At 40.9% G+C, this 16,113-nt stretch overlaps 1 protein-coding gene across 1 annotated transcript in view; it reads right to left on the reverse strand.

Annotated features, from left to right (window-relative positions):
* The window catches only part of CFAP54 (cilia and flagella associated protein 54), a 602,528-nt gene that overhangs the window by 293,880 nt on the left and 292,535 nt on the right, over nt 1–16,113 (reverse strand). Inside the window, 2 exon segments of the mRNA XM_042782173.1 lie at nt 558–645; nt 5,361–5,513. Coding sequence (XP_042638107.1) covers nt 558–645; nt 5,361–5,513 — 241 coding nt within the window.

A 16,113-nucleotide genomic window follows, 5' to 3' on the forward strand; every position in this document is an offset into this window, starting at 1 on the left:
GCATATTGTTCCTCCATCACACTCACTGGGCGATCTTTGCTGATATGACTGCTCCTTGCAAACATCCCCAGATGCCAACTTTTGACAGAAATTCTTCACTGTAGTCTTTAAAACCTGGAGGTGAGAAGCTGTCACTTGTATTAGAGAGCGACAGGCCCAGCTCCTTCCATGTATGGAGCGCATCGGGTTTCCTGAATATGTCATCAAGAGCCTGACACCAACACTTGAAGGCAGCCCTAAAACAGAAGCAGAGCATCAAAGTGCATGTTTTATGACTATGTTGTTAAATCTACCTTCCAGAAGAGAAAACAAATACACTCAAGAAACATTTTAATTAAAATATTAGAGAACAAATCAATATCATTCGTTTCTCATAAAATGACAGTTTCTCTCAGGTAACATTTGGTGACTAAAATGTAGCAATGAAGCACTAATGGATAACTAAAATTTATGAAAGATAATATTTCTTCACAATAATGAAAAAATTTCTCAAACAAAACAAAAGTATGCCTTTGTTCTACCAGCTCCTAAAAACAAACAAACAAAAAAAAAAACACCTTTTCTTTTCCGCGAAGATGAGAAGACTTCCAAGTTCATGCAGTGCCTGGACCTTCAGACTACTTTGATTGCTGGCTTGGAGAACATCTGTATTTTTAATCAAGTAAAAGAACAAATGTTAGCTCCTGAAAAATATTTCCTTAGGTATGCAAGAGTATTTTAAACTGCATTATTCTTTAATGCAAACTACAAACGTATAGCAGCCTTCAGTATGGATCACACCTCAACATAAAGAAAACAAAAATCCTCAATGAGCAACATCATGATAGATGGAGAAAAGACTGAAGTTCTCAGGGATTTCATTTTACTTGGATCCACAATCAACACCCAGAGAAGCACCCAGTCAAGAAACCAGACGATGTACTAAACTGAGCAAATCTGCTGCAAAAGACCTCTTTAAAGTGTTAACGAGCAAAGATGTCACTTTGAAGACTAAGGTGAGTCTGATCCAAGTCATGGTATTTTCAATAGCCTCATATGCATGTGAAAACTGGACAATGAAGAAGGAAGATCTAAGAGGAATTGATGCCTTTGAATGATGGCGTTGGCAAAGAATAATGAATATACCATGTACTGTCAGAAAAACGAACAAATCTGTGTACAGCCAGAATGCTCCTTAGAAGCAAGAACAGCCAGACTTTGTCTTACATACTTTGGACACGTTATCAGAGGGGACCAGTCTCTGGAGAAGGACATTGTGGTTGGTAAAGCTGAGTGTCAGCAAAAAAGAGTAAGACCCTCAACGAGATGGACTGACACAGTGGCTGTAACACTGGGCTTAAACAGGAGGGGGCTGGAAGCAGCTTCTATCACCACATTGCTCTGTCATTGCCTACAAGGGTCTGAATAGATCTATTTTCAAGTTCTTTCATCCTACTTTTAAGAATAACATTTGAGGTCCAATTGCAATTTCAACATTAATGTAGATTATACTGTAAATGAGTACATGATGAAAACGCTCTAACGCTGACTGTGGTGATGACTGTGCATATCAATGACTAACTAGAACTCTTTGAATTGTACACTTTAAATGGGTAAATTGTGTGGGATGTGAATTACATATCGATAAGCTGTTAAAAAAATAAAGAAAACGGACATCTAATTAATAAATCTTACCAATAGTTTTGTAGTAAGAAGAAATTACAAGGCCAAGTTGTGAAGAGGGAAGTTTGCTTTTCTCCACTGAACCAGAAACTCTGAAGTGTTCCTGAGAAAGGTCAGGGGGCGTTGGCAGATGCATCTCCTCGGTTCCCAGACAAAATTCCACCTTTCTAGGAGTAAATTTGGAATTGCTTATTCCTTCTCTGTCTCTTCCTCCTCTGTCTCCTAAATTCATTAAAATATAAAGAAGAAAATTGAAAATGGAGAAAGATGGGAGGTTGATGGGGGGGAAAAAGTATAGTAAGTGGAAAAGGAGAAGGAAGGGGAGATTTTATACAGGGTTGGGATTTACTGGCACTTTGAGGGGCATTGTTCCCATAAACTTAGTACCTAATATCATTTCTGAGGAGCCCAGTAAGTGTGGATGAGCTCTCTACCCATGTTATTTCTGAAGTACACTACAGAAAGGCAGTTAGCCAGAAAGTACATGTTGAGATAATGCTTGGCTTCTCTGGAGGATAGGTGGAGGTTACACAGTTTCGGCTTGCCTTTCTTCTACAGCTTCCAACACTAAGGTGTTAGTTTGCCTCTGGGGCAGAGACCTCTGGGACGGACAGAAGCAACACGTGAGTAGATCTGGGCTAAAGAAGAAAAAAAATAGGGAAAGAATCTATTTCTTTATGAGAGAACACACAGGGAAAACGAGAGAGAGAGAGAAAGAGAGAGAGAGAGAAAATATTCTAGGGGAAGTAGTCAAAAGCAGTGGAGAGGAAAGTTAATGTGGATTTTGAAGTCTACAGCCTGAGGACTGAGGATCAGTTGCTGAGAATATTTTGGCATCAGATGAGATTCAGAGTGAATTGGTGGAAATCATTCTTAGGAATTGCATTTTCTTTTAAATATTGCTCAAGTGTTATGGCCAAAGTATCATTTAATTAAAAATGCATAATTTTAGTTGTTCTACTAATGAGAGACTTAGCATATATCTCTTAGATTAGAGACCCAGGACTTGCATGAAACCAAAAAGGATATGCACTGAAGAAATAACAGCTCTACCTCCACCTGGTGATAGTATTTTAAATGGCTACAAAATTACATACAACAACTTTTATAAATAAAAATTTCATATTTTATCCAAGTATTTGGATATTGTTATAAATTCCTTGCCTGGCAGAATTAAAATGTGTGGTTTCCTCTGTGCAATACATATTTGTATATAAAACATGGCAGAGAGGTACAATACAAAATGAGAACTAATTATATTTAAAAATTAAGTCAATTAAAAATCAGCAAAGTATTTCACAATGGTTGGCAGTAATTGAGATTTTCTCCTCCTAAACAGCTTCCACACTTTTAATTAAAAAAAAAAAAAAAAAAATTTAGGCCAAACTTTCAAAAGAATAGTTCAGTGGAAATTAGTCAATATCTCAATTAGTATAAGTTGAAATCTACTTTTGATAACTTTAAAATATAATTATATTTAATATTTATTATTATTCTAATTAGCAAAAGTTGTGTGATAGATACATTTACAACAATGACAAAAAAATTTAAAAAAGAGTAGTTGCTAAACAGCTGTACAACCAAATACCTCATAGGATTTGGTTCCTTGGTTTGGGGTTTAGGGACTTGGTTTAATGGGACATCTCAGTTAATTGGATTAATAACGTGCTCAGTGCTTCTGGTCTACCTCCTAGCTCCTTGTGGGGTCTTAAAAGCTTGCAGTGACCAACTAAGGCACAAATATTGGAGCAACAACAGTTGCCTGGAGCAACAACAACTACCAGGTGCAATAAAGGAAGAGGGAAAGTCAGCAACAGGAGGAGGATGTGGCCTGTGTGACAAATTGCCTCCAGGAACAACTGCCTCCTCTGCTATGAGGCCAGTAGAACTAGATGGTGCATACCTACCATTACTCAAAATTTTGATCAAAGATTCTATAGAAGAAGAACCTTTATCAATAGGGGGGAAATATAGAACAGAATTTCAAATTCACATAGGATCCAGATTTTCTGGAGCTATGGAGGCTGGATGAACCTTAAAACTATTGTCCAAAGGTAATGTTTAAACCTTAAACTAAAAATATCCCCTGAAGTCTTCTTAATTAAAGAATAGTTTACCTTAACGTAGTCAAAAATGTCTGCCTTGAGCATGATGCTCTTTTAAGATCTATCTTTGTGAAATCAAATCACCAGCAGTAACTCCAAAGACTAAATAGGAATCTTAGGGGGCAGTGAGTTTATATTAATGGTGGAGGAACAACTCAGAAAAAGAGGGTGAGAATGGTTACACAACTTGAAGAATGTAATCAGTGCTACTGAATTGCACGTGTATGTCTTGATTCTCTAGTGCTGCTTAAGAGAAATACCACAAATGATGGCTTTAACAAATAGCAATTTATTGGCTTTCAGTTTAGGAGGCTAGAAGTCCTAATTCAGAGTGCTAACTCTAGGGGCTGGTTGAAGACTCCTTGACCTTGGACTACAGCTCTTCCTCTTATTCCAGGCCTACTGGAGTTAGAGGATTCTTGTAACTCTTGCAGCTGCTGGCTGCTGAGGCTGATGAACCCAAGGTCAACAAGCAGAATAGCATAATCCCAAAATCAACAGGTATATAGCAGGCCACTGGTTCAAGTCCAGGAACTATAGATAAAGACTCAGCTAAGTGCAGGATAATGTACCGAAAAGCTAGAGACCTTTCTCAAAGCTTGTCCTTATATACTAGAAGCAGGTCACACTGGAAGGCAACTACTTAGCTGTTCACAGTAGATTCCACCATGGAGATGATTACAGTCTCATCATGGGGAATAACTGTATCTAGCTGTCCAGACACTCAAAACCAAGGCCTAGCCAAGTTGACATACAACCTTAACTATCACAGTGTAAAAATTAAATTGTATGTTTTTGCCGCATACGTTCTCAGCAATAAAAATATAAATTAAATAAATTGTAAAAAAAATGTTTTTTTTACTATTTTGATAAATTTGAACAGCAAAGATTGTAGACATAAATTAGAAGTTAAAATAATTTTATGTCACCTAAATATCTGGATTTTTCACAGCCAAAATTTGAGTATAATCTTCTAAAAAGAAATTTACTAGGAAACTACTCAAAGCCCTAGTTAGTCTGATTGAGTTCACACATCGACTTAAGTCGATAAATAAATAAATAAATATAAATAACAACAGTGAATATCTTGCTTTAAGTTATAAGGAATCTCTAGAATCAAAATCTAAAATATTAAGAAATCTCATTAATGCTTATTTTAGGATGCACCTATTTCTTTAATATTGATGATTTTGGTAAAAAGACCTAGTTAATTCAGAATGAATCAACCACTCTACTTACAAAAGTAAAGTGAGACCATCACACTGTACTAAACAGAAAAGTATAAGAAGGCAGAAGGGCAGAGTCAAAAAATGAACAAATATTGGGTCCATATCGACTATGTGCCCAAGGGCATGTGATAGTTTCACAGAAGCACGAAAGCAGGGTGAGTGAGGAAGTGCTCTGGCCAGAGTGAAGGCTGAGAGAGAGATCTGATCCAGTCAACAGGAAGAACAAAGTGAAAGGCAGCCGAGCGTGGGCATATTAGTGGGTGAAAGGAAGAGGGAAGGGAAGAAAGTGCGGCAGAATCTGGTAGAGCGTCAGGGTGGGAGCCTCACAACAAGAAAGATGAAGGATTACAGAAAAGCTTTTTACCTTGCACCTGTGCAAGAAATAATGAGAGCAACTTTCGGCTGTGCCGGATTGATCTGTTGTGGTATTTGGATTTTTCCAAGGTCTCTCTGAAACATTTCAAAGTGTCTGTCACATCCACAGGCACGCAGACAAGCTCTTTGGCATGGCTATATTCTGAAAGGAAAGGAAAGAGTAACATTGAGATTAAATAGTGAGCCAAGCTAACTAGTAGCAAAATACTTTCCAATTCAGAGGATTTCTTGATCCCAAACTAAAGCTGCTAAATTCAAAGCCACCAGATCTGTAGCAGATGTTTCAATGTTTGGATCTTTTTTTTTTTTTTTTTTGGTATATTTGAAAGTTCATCTTTAAAAAAAAATTAGAAAACTTTTGATTCTTATGAAATGCAAATAGCTCTAGATCTTGCCAATTTTCCTTATGAAGCCCCCTTTTTCTTTTGCTGATCCTAAAAGACGAAATAATCTACTCTTTTTCAGTAGCCTCTTCAAAGCAAGGGTGTCTTGGGAAAGACAAGGAAACAAAGAAGCTTGGAGATAGGCAACTGGTCTCTTAAGGGAAGGGCAAGACAGGTTTCTCATACCAGAGGATGCAGAGGGAAAGATGATGAGGCCATGAAGAACGGGTATGTACGCAACCAACAGTCCTGGAAAGGGCCAGGGAGGGGGAGATCATGGGAGAGGAGGTGAGAGACAGTCCTGGGAACTGGGCTGTAGATTTGCTGCACCCAACAAGCAGGCACAGGAAAAACGAACTTGAGGTTTCAGAACTTAGTAACATCAAATTAGACTTGTTTAAGACCTGTAAAACCTGAGGTCTTGATAGTATGATACAGAAGCTTGCTAGGTAATTAGGCTGCAAGAGGTCAAGAGCCATGACCTTTGCCCTCAAGAATTTTGAGGCATTCCAACACTGGAGTGTAAAATGACATTTGCAGAGAGTATCTGGTTCCACACTAAAATAAGGGGAAAACAGAAGAGAGAGATCAGTGTAGGCTGGAGAGGATGAGCAATGACTTTCTCTGGGACAAGAGAGGCCAGCTGTGTCTTAGAGGATAGGGAGGATCTGATTCGGAAGAAAGAAGCCAGGCATTTTAGTCTGAAAAATAACAACAACAATAGTAGTAGTAATAATAATAATAGACGCTAAGGTTAACTGAGCACTTGCTATATGCCAAAAGTTTCTAAAAACAGTCAGCCATATGTTCCATTATAACTCTTATTTTACATATGAGGAAAACGAGGCACAGAGAAGTCTGGTAACTTCCTTTATTTATTATTGTGATCTGAGTGAAAGTTTAAAGAGCAGCTTGTTTTTCCATTCAACGATTCATATAGTTTTTGTTTCGTGACACCGATTGCCATCCCTGCAATTTAACAGTGCTCTTCCCCCTTCCTCCCTGTGTTTTCCATTTCCCTTCATCCCTCTTTCCTTATCCCTTCCTGCCTTGAGCTTTATCCCTGGGAAAATGATGTCCTTTTCATGTAGTATGGTTGCTTTTTCTAATGTGTATGTATGTACCCCTCTAGTATTACTGTTCACCTTAGAGGCCTCTCTATCATTTGGCTGAAAGTTGGGCCACAGTGGTGAGTTCAGTTCCAGGCTTGAAGGGTTTCTAAGGGCCCCAGTCTCAGGGATTCCACCAATCTCTATCAGACCAGTAAGCCTGGGCCTTTTTATGATTTTGAGTTTTGTTCCCCATTTCCCCCCTACTCTATCCCAGGACCTCCCGTTGTGACCCATTTCAGAACCATCAGCAGTGGTAGCTGGGTGCCACTTAGTTCTTCTGGTCTCAGGGTAGTAGAGGCTGGGATTCATGTAGTCCATTACTCCTTCAGCCTAATTGTCTCCTTGCATCTTTGATTTTCTTCATTCTTCTTTGCTCCAGATGGGGAAAGAACAATCATTGCACCTGAGATGGCTACTCACAAGCTTTTAAGACCCCAGTCATGGTAGTTTCCCTTAGGCAACTAGTTTATACAAGCAGATGTACAGAAACATTTGGAAGGGTGGTGAGTTCAGGGTCTGCTGAGATAATACAAGCACTCTTGCTGAACAAGAGGGCTTGTCAGAGTCCTAATGCTCCCACTGCAGTAAGTGGACTTTCTCCTCTTTAATGGGAGGCCAAGGAAGGTTTTTGAGCAGAACAGGGAGAGCTGGCTAACAGTTGTAAGCATCACAGATTTCCAAAGAAAAAAGGTGGTGGCTGAGGGACTGTTAAGCTACAACAGAGACATTGTGTGACTTGAACTCGACCAAGGTGGTAGTAACAGAAATGACAAAGGAACACAGGAACACTCCAGTGTTAGAAGTGACAGGACAGTAGTTAACTGGCAATGTGAAGAAAACACACATTCTTAGAGAATCAAATACCTAGGCAACTTTAACCAAAGACCAAATGCACAGCCATCAAAGAAAACTGACAGTCTTCTCTTTCTCCATCTTTTTTCAGCCAATGACCTGGCTTCCTATCCAATTGAAAATTCAAACCTTCCATTGACTCCCCTGTCACCTAGAACAAACACCAAATTCCTTAGAGGGACCTAAAAGACCCCGAATGAACTGGCCTCCATGACCACTCTGACCCCTTCTCTTACTCCTTTCCCCCTTTCTCCTGACTCTAACCCCTGAGGGTGTTGGCACCAGTTGTTCACTTTGGCCTAGAACACTCATCCTTCAGATATCCTCATGTCTTGCTTCCTCACTTTTTAATATTGCTTAGATGTTAACTTCCCAGTGAGGCCTTCCTTGGTGATCTCATTTACAATTGTAACCCTCCTCCTTCCCCACTTCTCTCTTCTCCATGGCACCATAGTATCATCGTCTGGCCTATTATGTATTTTATTTGTGTGTTGACTGCTTCCTCCCACTAGAATGGAAGGTCCTTGGGAGAAGGGATTTTTGTCCATTTTGCTCACTGCTCTATCTCCAGAACCTATAGCAATACCTACTACGTGGTAGGTACTCAAAAACATGTGCTGAGTGGGTAAAGAGCTACAAGTTTTCAAAGCTAAATGGCTGAAATAAACTTTATTCATAATCACTGCTATAATTCTTCATCTCAATTGATCCTCGCAGCACTTTATAAAGTAGTAGAGCAAATGTTACTCATAAGTTACAAAGGGGGAAAAAAAGTATAGGTGATGGAGATGAACTTCTGTGAGCCCTTAGAAAAGATGGAGAAACAGTGGTTAGGTCTTTCCCAGATGGCTTGATTTCAGAGAGTAGGCAGTGATCTAGCCTTGCGGCCTGTTGGAGCCCAGAGAGGCTTTCAGAACGGGCAGGAATAAGCTCCAAGAACAATACATGAGGGAGGAAACCTGGGATCTTTGTGAGTTTAGATAGCAGTGGTTACTGATGGACTTAGTAATACAGGGTTACATCCTATGGCCACAGGTACCACATCTCTCAGTATACTTACTCCAATGTCTAGAAGTCTGGGTGGCTGTAGTCAACCAAGTATATGGTCATATTAAAAGAAGCACTGACCTCCACAGCATGTTTAGCCCTGACACACTTCCTTATCACACATTCTTAGAGAATCAAATACTTAGGCAACATTAACCAAAGACCAAACTCACTGCCATCAAGTTGATTCATACTCATAGTGACCCTCACTGGGTTTCCAAGGCAGTAATTCTTTATGGAAGGAGATTGGCCCATCTTCCTTCCATGGAGCAGCTGGACGGTTTGAATCACCAGCCTTCTGGTTAGCAGTCAAATGCCTTAGGCACTGAGCCTTAGATCTTATTAACTCTCCACGAGCTGTCGCTCTTCTAACCTACCACTTTCACTCTCCTGTCTACTCCATCCTGTCCTTACCATTTGGCTTTCTCAATTTCCCTTTCCTCTAAGCAATGTCCAGCCCTACATGATCTAGAGAAGGCATGCCTTCCATTCCTCCCACCCCTACCCTTATCACAGCACCTTGAAGAGTGTAGATTTCTGCTCTGTTGTGGTTTTTTCCTTTGCAAGAATTCATGAGATTGGCTTTTATCTTTTTCTCCTCAGAGAGTGAAATCAGGGAAAGCAGTTAACCAAGTAAAGGAAAAGGAGGAAGTCTTGTATAATCTGACAAAAGCTTTAGCAATTTGAAGGAGCTCTGATGGCACAATGGTTAAAGCATTCTGATGCTAACCAAAAAGTCAGTGGTTCTCACTCACCAGCTGCTCCAAGAGAGAAAGATAAGGCAATCTGCTCCTGTAAAGATTTATAGCCTTAGAAACACTATGGGGCAGTTCTAGTCTGTTCTGTACACTATGAGTCAGAATCAACTTGACAGCAGTGGATGGTGGGTTTTAGCAATTAGACATTTGTTGTTGTTATGTGCCATCAAGTCAGACCTGACTCATAGCGACCCCTCCTTGGGTTTCCGAGGCAGTATCACTACGGAAGTAGATTGCCCCATCTTCCTTCCAAGGAGTGGCTGGTGGGTTTGAACCGCCAGCCTTCTGGTTAGCAGTCAAGTGCCTTAGCCACTATGCTACCAGAGACATTTAGTTATTGCTTTTTTTTTGGGGGGGGGGGCGCTCTGGTGGCATAGTGCCTAAGGCATTTGACTGCTAACCAGAAGGCTAGAGGTTCAAACCCACTAGCCAATCCTCAGAATGAAGATTGGGCAATCTACTTCTGTAGCGATACTACCTTGGAAACCCCAGGAGGGGTCGCTATGAATAGAAATCAACTCGACGACAGGGAGTTTGGTTTGGTTTTTTGGTTTAGTTTTAAATGGCTGTGAAAATTGAGATGATGATATTTACTTTAAAGGTATTAACCTGTATATGGAGTGTCTAGCACTGTTCCTATCACAGAGTAAACATTCAACCTGGAGGCTCTCCTGATAATTGTGAATCATATATATTTTAGAATAGATATTGAACACTGACCAACACTAGGCACCACGCTAATGACTGAGAAATAAAACTAAACAAAACAGACATAGCCCCTGCTCTCACAGAGCTTACCTTCTAGAATAAAAATTCACAAAGGCATGCCAGTGATAAGGGGAAATAATAAGAATAGAAGGAAGGAGAGATGCTTCCCATCTTTGAAATGTGTGTTCTTAATAAAATCATCATGCTACTTTTTATCAGATATATGCTAACACATCATTCATGTTTTTTTTCCTAAAGAATGTTTCAGTATCATTTTCCTTTCTTCAAGCTCTCCTACACCTTTTTTTCTTGTAGTCTAATTAGGGTTCTGTTGCTGTTTTTGTGGCTACATGAGATGAATGATGCAAAGCAATGAGGAAACACCATTAGCTTCATAAACCTAATCCTGACAGCCCAATCTCAAGGGGGTTCCTCTCTGAAAATTTCCACGGATAATTCAAGAAGCTATTCCAAAGGCACTAATAGCCTCCACAGTTTGAAATAGGTCGGTAAAAATAAAAAAAAAAGAAAGAAAAAATGACTATGTCGCTCATTGTACTGATGTGGAAATTAAAGCTGAAATGTCAATGAGTCCTGAGAGATGGGCCCACCAAGGGAGGCTCCAAGGGAGGCATCTGAGAGTTGGGCTGCTTTCTCAACATTTGATTACATCAATCCAAACACCCAAAGGCACTAATGAGACATATCTGCCAAAGGCTGAAAATTCCAACACACCTGAGGACTGAATCACCCTATCAGAGAACCTAACTCCCAGGAAGGTCCGAACACAAGAAGATCCAGACAGAATGCAAAACAGCAACAATATAAGGCACATGCATGGAGTTGTCTCCCCTGTGGAGCTTAACAAGCAGGCAGGTTACTCAACCATACAAGAGTAATCTATAAAGGGAGGTATTCTCACTTCTCCAAGTCCTACAGAGACTACACCAAATTACATATGCATTATTAAATAGTTGAAGGGAGAACAGAATGCTGTTAAATAATGAGAATGCCAAATGTTCCTAGGCACTGGAGCATCACAATATCTGTTCTGAAGAATTAAATGTATCAAGCATTACCGTCAAATGCTGTTACGCCAAAAGAAAATCTATAATGTTCTAAAGCAGCAATCTAGTGTGGAAAACATCAAGCGTGTACTCGGACTTTTGAAAGAAAATTGCAAACATCTCTGTGTCATGGCGACACACACAAGGTCCAACATGCTTGTTGTTTGTTGTTATGTGCTGTTAAGTCGGACCCGACTCATAGCGACCCCTCCTTGGGTTTCCAAGGCGGTATCACTACGGAAGTAGATTAGCCAACCTTCCTTCTGAGGAGTGACTGGTGGGTTTGAACCCCCAGCGTTCTGGTTAGCAGTCAAGTGCCTTAGGCACTACGCTACCAGAGCTCCTCCAACAAGCTTATGAACAAGTTAATGAATTTACCCAGAGGCACCTCAGAAGCAAATCCTGGCAATCTACTGAAAGGGCAGAGCACTGAAAACACTATGAAGTGACTCAATAACAACTTGTTTGCTGTGTGTTTGCTTGTTTATGTTTTAGACACTGATATAGGCACTTGCATTATATCAATGAACAAAACAAAGATCATGTCTTCCTGGAATTTACATTTTAGCAAGGAAGACAGACTAGTAATCAATAAATATAATAAAAACTAAATTACACAGTATGAGAGACAGTGATGCGTGCTTCAGAAAAAAACGAGGGGAATTGGGAGGGTGTAGACAGACTGCAATTTTAAATAGAATACTCAGGGTAGGCCTCCTTGAAAAGAGATAGATGTGCACAAACACTTACAGGAAGTGAGGAGTTTGTCTCCAGATACCTGGGTTGGGGCAGAGTACTTTGGAAAGGGGACAGCTAAAGCAAAGCCCTATGGTGAGGGTGTCAAAGCAAAAAGGCCAGTGACAATGACCTGCATAATGTCAAACACAGTAGATAGTTCTGTCCTACTGTTCTCTGACTAGCCACAGCTTTCTCCTTAAGCCTGTTTCCAGCCTTGGCCTCCTCTGTATCACTCTTATCTATCTTTCCTCCTACCTCTTAGGCCACTCCTCAAACCCCTTCAGAGGTGGTTCCTCCTCGCTTTGCTCCTGCAGCAGTCAATAGGGCTCTTCACATATCCTATTTCTCTTTATCCTAGGTACTTAGAAGGATCACACTTTCCTACTCTTTTTGAGTTTGACCAATAAAATGGCAGCAGAGTAACATGCATCATTTCTAAGTAGAAGGTCTAAGAACCTGAGCATGATTTACCACCTCCTGTTTTCCCTGCTAGGAAATGGAGACAATAATAAGCCATTCCTTAAACCAAACCAAATCCACTGCTATCGAGTTGGTTCTCACTCATAGCGACCCCACTGGTTTCCGACGCAGTAAATCTTTACAGGAGTAGATTGCCCAGTCTTCCTTCTGAAGAGTGGTTGGTGGGTTTGAACCACCAGTCTTCTGGTAAGCAGTCAAATGCCTTAGGCACTACGCCACCAGAGCTCCTAAACCACTCATTAGGTGATTGTTAATATCCATGAAGTATTTTTAAGCAAGCCTGATGTGCAACATATAATAATTCTTGTATTAGGGTTCCTATAATGATTAAATGAGAGAATTCTTGCAAAGCCCATGGCATCAGGCAGACACTGTACTTTTACACAAATAATGTGCATGTTACACAGTTTTTTCATACCATGAAATCCTCATGTGTTATTTTCATAAGCACACTACACAGTGTTTTTCACATGTTGGTGACTTCAGTTTCCTTTTTTTTCCCCTGTCCATTTAATGTTAAGTTTTTGTCTTGGGTGCCTGTTTATGTGGTGGTTTGTCTCCCAGCAGCAAACCCTCACCAGCCTACCCCTGAGTTTCTAAAGCAGCTCCTCTCCCAGAAGGATTCCTTCCATGCTTTGCATGCTGCTTTCTCCAATGCAGGAAGAAATCACTTTTTCTGACTGGAAACAGTCCTTGCCAGGGCAGCCAGCCCCAGCCCAGCATAGGTCTGGGCACCCCAGGCTGGAGAGGCTACTCAGGCATGCCACAGTCATATACGTTGCACCCTGCTGTCCAGTCACCGTGCTTGGGCTGTTAGAATCTCCTGCTCATGCAGATGCTGTGGGGCAGGCAGAGGGCCATGAGCGCAGAGCGGTTGTACCTCCCTTGCTTGGACAAGACAGGTTCGACTGGCCACCTGCACTCGCACAATCCTGCTGCCCAGCTTCATGTGGGGCCAGCACCATAAAGCAATGGCCCCCACACCCATCATGGTACCAGCCTGTGCTTGGGCCATGGCAGCTCTCAACCCGACCTTCTGCCTATCTCTGACCCACTATACCTGGGCACAGATCAGCTACAACGAGCTCCATCACTCTCAGGCCTGGTTGTAAACTGCCCCAGAGCAAACACACAGTTTCAATTATTTATTTTCCAATTACCAAGTACTACCAAACTTGATCCATGACTTCTTGACCATGGTTTATATCTTTTTCATACAAACATGATCAAAAGTCACTATGGTGGTTATGTTTGTGTGTCAACTTGGCTGGGCCTGGTTGAGTGGCTGGGCAGCTAGATGGAGTTATTTCCCGTGGTGAAACTGGTAATGAACTCCATGGTGGAATCTATTGGAGCACCTGAGTAGCTGCTTTGGGTGTGTGATCTGCTTCCAGTATATAAGAAACAGCTTTGGAAATGGTCTCTAGCTTATGGCATGCTTCAACCCTGCATGTAGCCATGTCGTTGTTCAGCAGCCTGCCATGCTCTGCCAACTTTGGGATTTTCAATGGACTTGAATTAATGACCTGCTGTGTGGTTTGGTAACATCAGGACTGTGTCTTTTTACTTGTCAAGCTTGGGCTTGTCAGTCTCAGCAGCCAGCAACCGTCTGAGTGAAGAAAAGCCTCTAGCTCCAGTGGGCTAGGAGCAGGAGGCAGAGCTGAAGCCCAAGGCTGAGGGGCTTTCACCCAGCCCCTAGAGCCTGGCACTTGGAACTCGGACTTAAAACCTCCGAATTGTAAGAATAAACTCCTGTTTGTTAAAGTCATCCCATTTGTGGTATATTTTTATCAGAGCAGTACTAGGTACCAGAACAGTCACATTTTCAGACTATCATTGAATGAGACCTACATTCACTTCTAGAAATGTCAGAAGACATTTTTACATAATTTCATCACTTCAACCCATTGTATATGTGTGCACATTGTTTACATGGGCACAGTATTCACAAAACAATATGGTAATATATGCACATGTGATCTGGCTTCAAAGGCTGTGTTCTTAACCAATCACCATGCACCTGTCAGTACAGCCACCCTATAGAGCAATACGAGCGTTCCATCTCCTGCCCTGGCAATCATGGAAAGATGTGGCAAGGTGGAGATTCCATCAACCCATAGTGACCAGAGGTGTTGTAGTCAACCTCATTGAATACTGTAGCACGATCAAGAAATATACTTTTCTTTGTGTTAAAGCAATGAGATTTGTGGTTATGTTTTACAACTGTACAACATCCTCCATTCTGACTGGCACAATTCCCCAAATGGTGGTGTGTTACCCAAGAGTCCATCCACAGATCTACACTCCACATAACTCTGCCTGGGTTACCACATACAAGCCCCAGAATTCAACCACCAACAAGGTATTGATGACTGGAATATATATCTCTAACCTGACTCTCTAAGTGTGCCTCACTAGTATATCCAACCACAGACTGGGTAGCTTTACTCGGTCATCATCCAGGCACGTCAAACTCCATAATTTCAAAACATCTTTTCCTCTAACCTGCCTCTCCCTTCAGTTTTCCTGTCTGACTGAAAGGCATCAGCATCCATCTGGCCACCCAAGCCAGAAACCAAGCCAGCTTGACTCCTCTCTTCCTCATTCATCCCTGACACCCCACCAGTTCAGAATGCAATCTTGTGGCTTTCCTCTGCCTTTCTCTGTACATTGCTCTATTCTCACTGCCTAAGTTTAGGCCAGCATCACGTCTACTATCACACCCCAGTCAGCAGTAGCTGCTCTCTCTGCTTCCATGTGTACTGCTTCCAGTCCATTCCCTACACTGTTGCCAAAGGTTCTTTCAAGAATGTGAATATGGTTGTTTCCCTTTCCTTTTTTAAATCTTTCACTAGCTCCCCTCCACAACCCAGGTAAAGCTGGATCACTTTCTTCCTGCCCACTAAGATTTTTTATTACCTATGTTCTGCCAATCTCTAATCTCAGGTTAAGCCCCACTGAATTACTTGCAATCTCTTGAAAGCAGATTCTAGCTGTAAGTAGTAGCAGTAATATTATAGTTCTTATCACTGTATATTAAAACCTCTGGTTTATTTATTGGTCTCTTTCAATAGACTGTAAGCTCCTGGATGATAAATATAAAGTCTCCTTCATCTTTATACTCCCAGTATCTAGTATATCACTTGTCAGCTAGAAGACATTCAGTAAATGTTTGCAGAATGACTGACTGACTCAATAAATTAATGAATAAATAGATGCAAATACACATATATACATAAAATAAATACATAAATAGATAAAAGAACCCTAACACTTCAATGGGAAGACATGAAATTTCTTTTCTATACCAGAAACAGAGACCCAGAGAAAGTGCAATTCAGAGCAGGCATTATTTCCATTTTCATCTTATTATATTGCCTGATTCCTATAAGCTATTCTGCCAAAAGCATTCCAAGATGGCTTATCAGGTAAATACAAGGAGTCATGATATTCTCAAACTTTCTCCTACTGTCTCATTCAGAGACCTACAACTTCACCATGTTAAAACAAATGGAAAAATACTCTATTTTGGTTATGTAAATGCAAGTTATTATGAGAGCCAAGATTGAACAAAAAGGCCAATCTGAAGAATCCTCA

The sequence above is a fragment of the Orycteropus afer genome, unplaced genomic scaffold (assembly GCF_000298275.1).
Source record: "Orycteropus afer afer isolate SDZICR_OR568_19922 unplaced genomic scaffold, OryAfe1.0 scaffold00253, whole genome shotgun sequence".
Lineage (NCBI taxonomy): Eukaryota > Metazoa > Chordata > Mammalia > Tubulidentata > Orycteropodidae > Orycteropus > Orycteropus afer.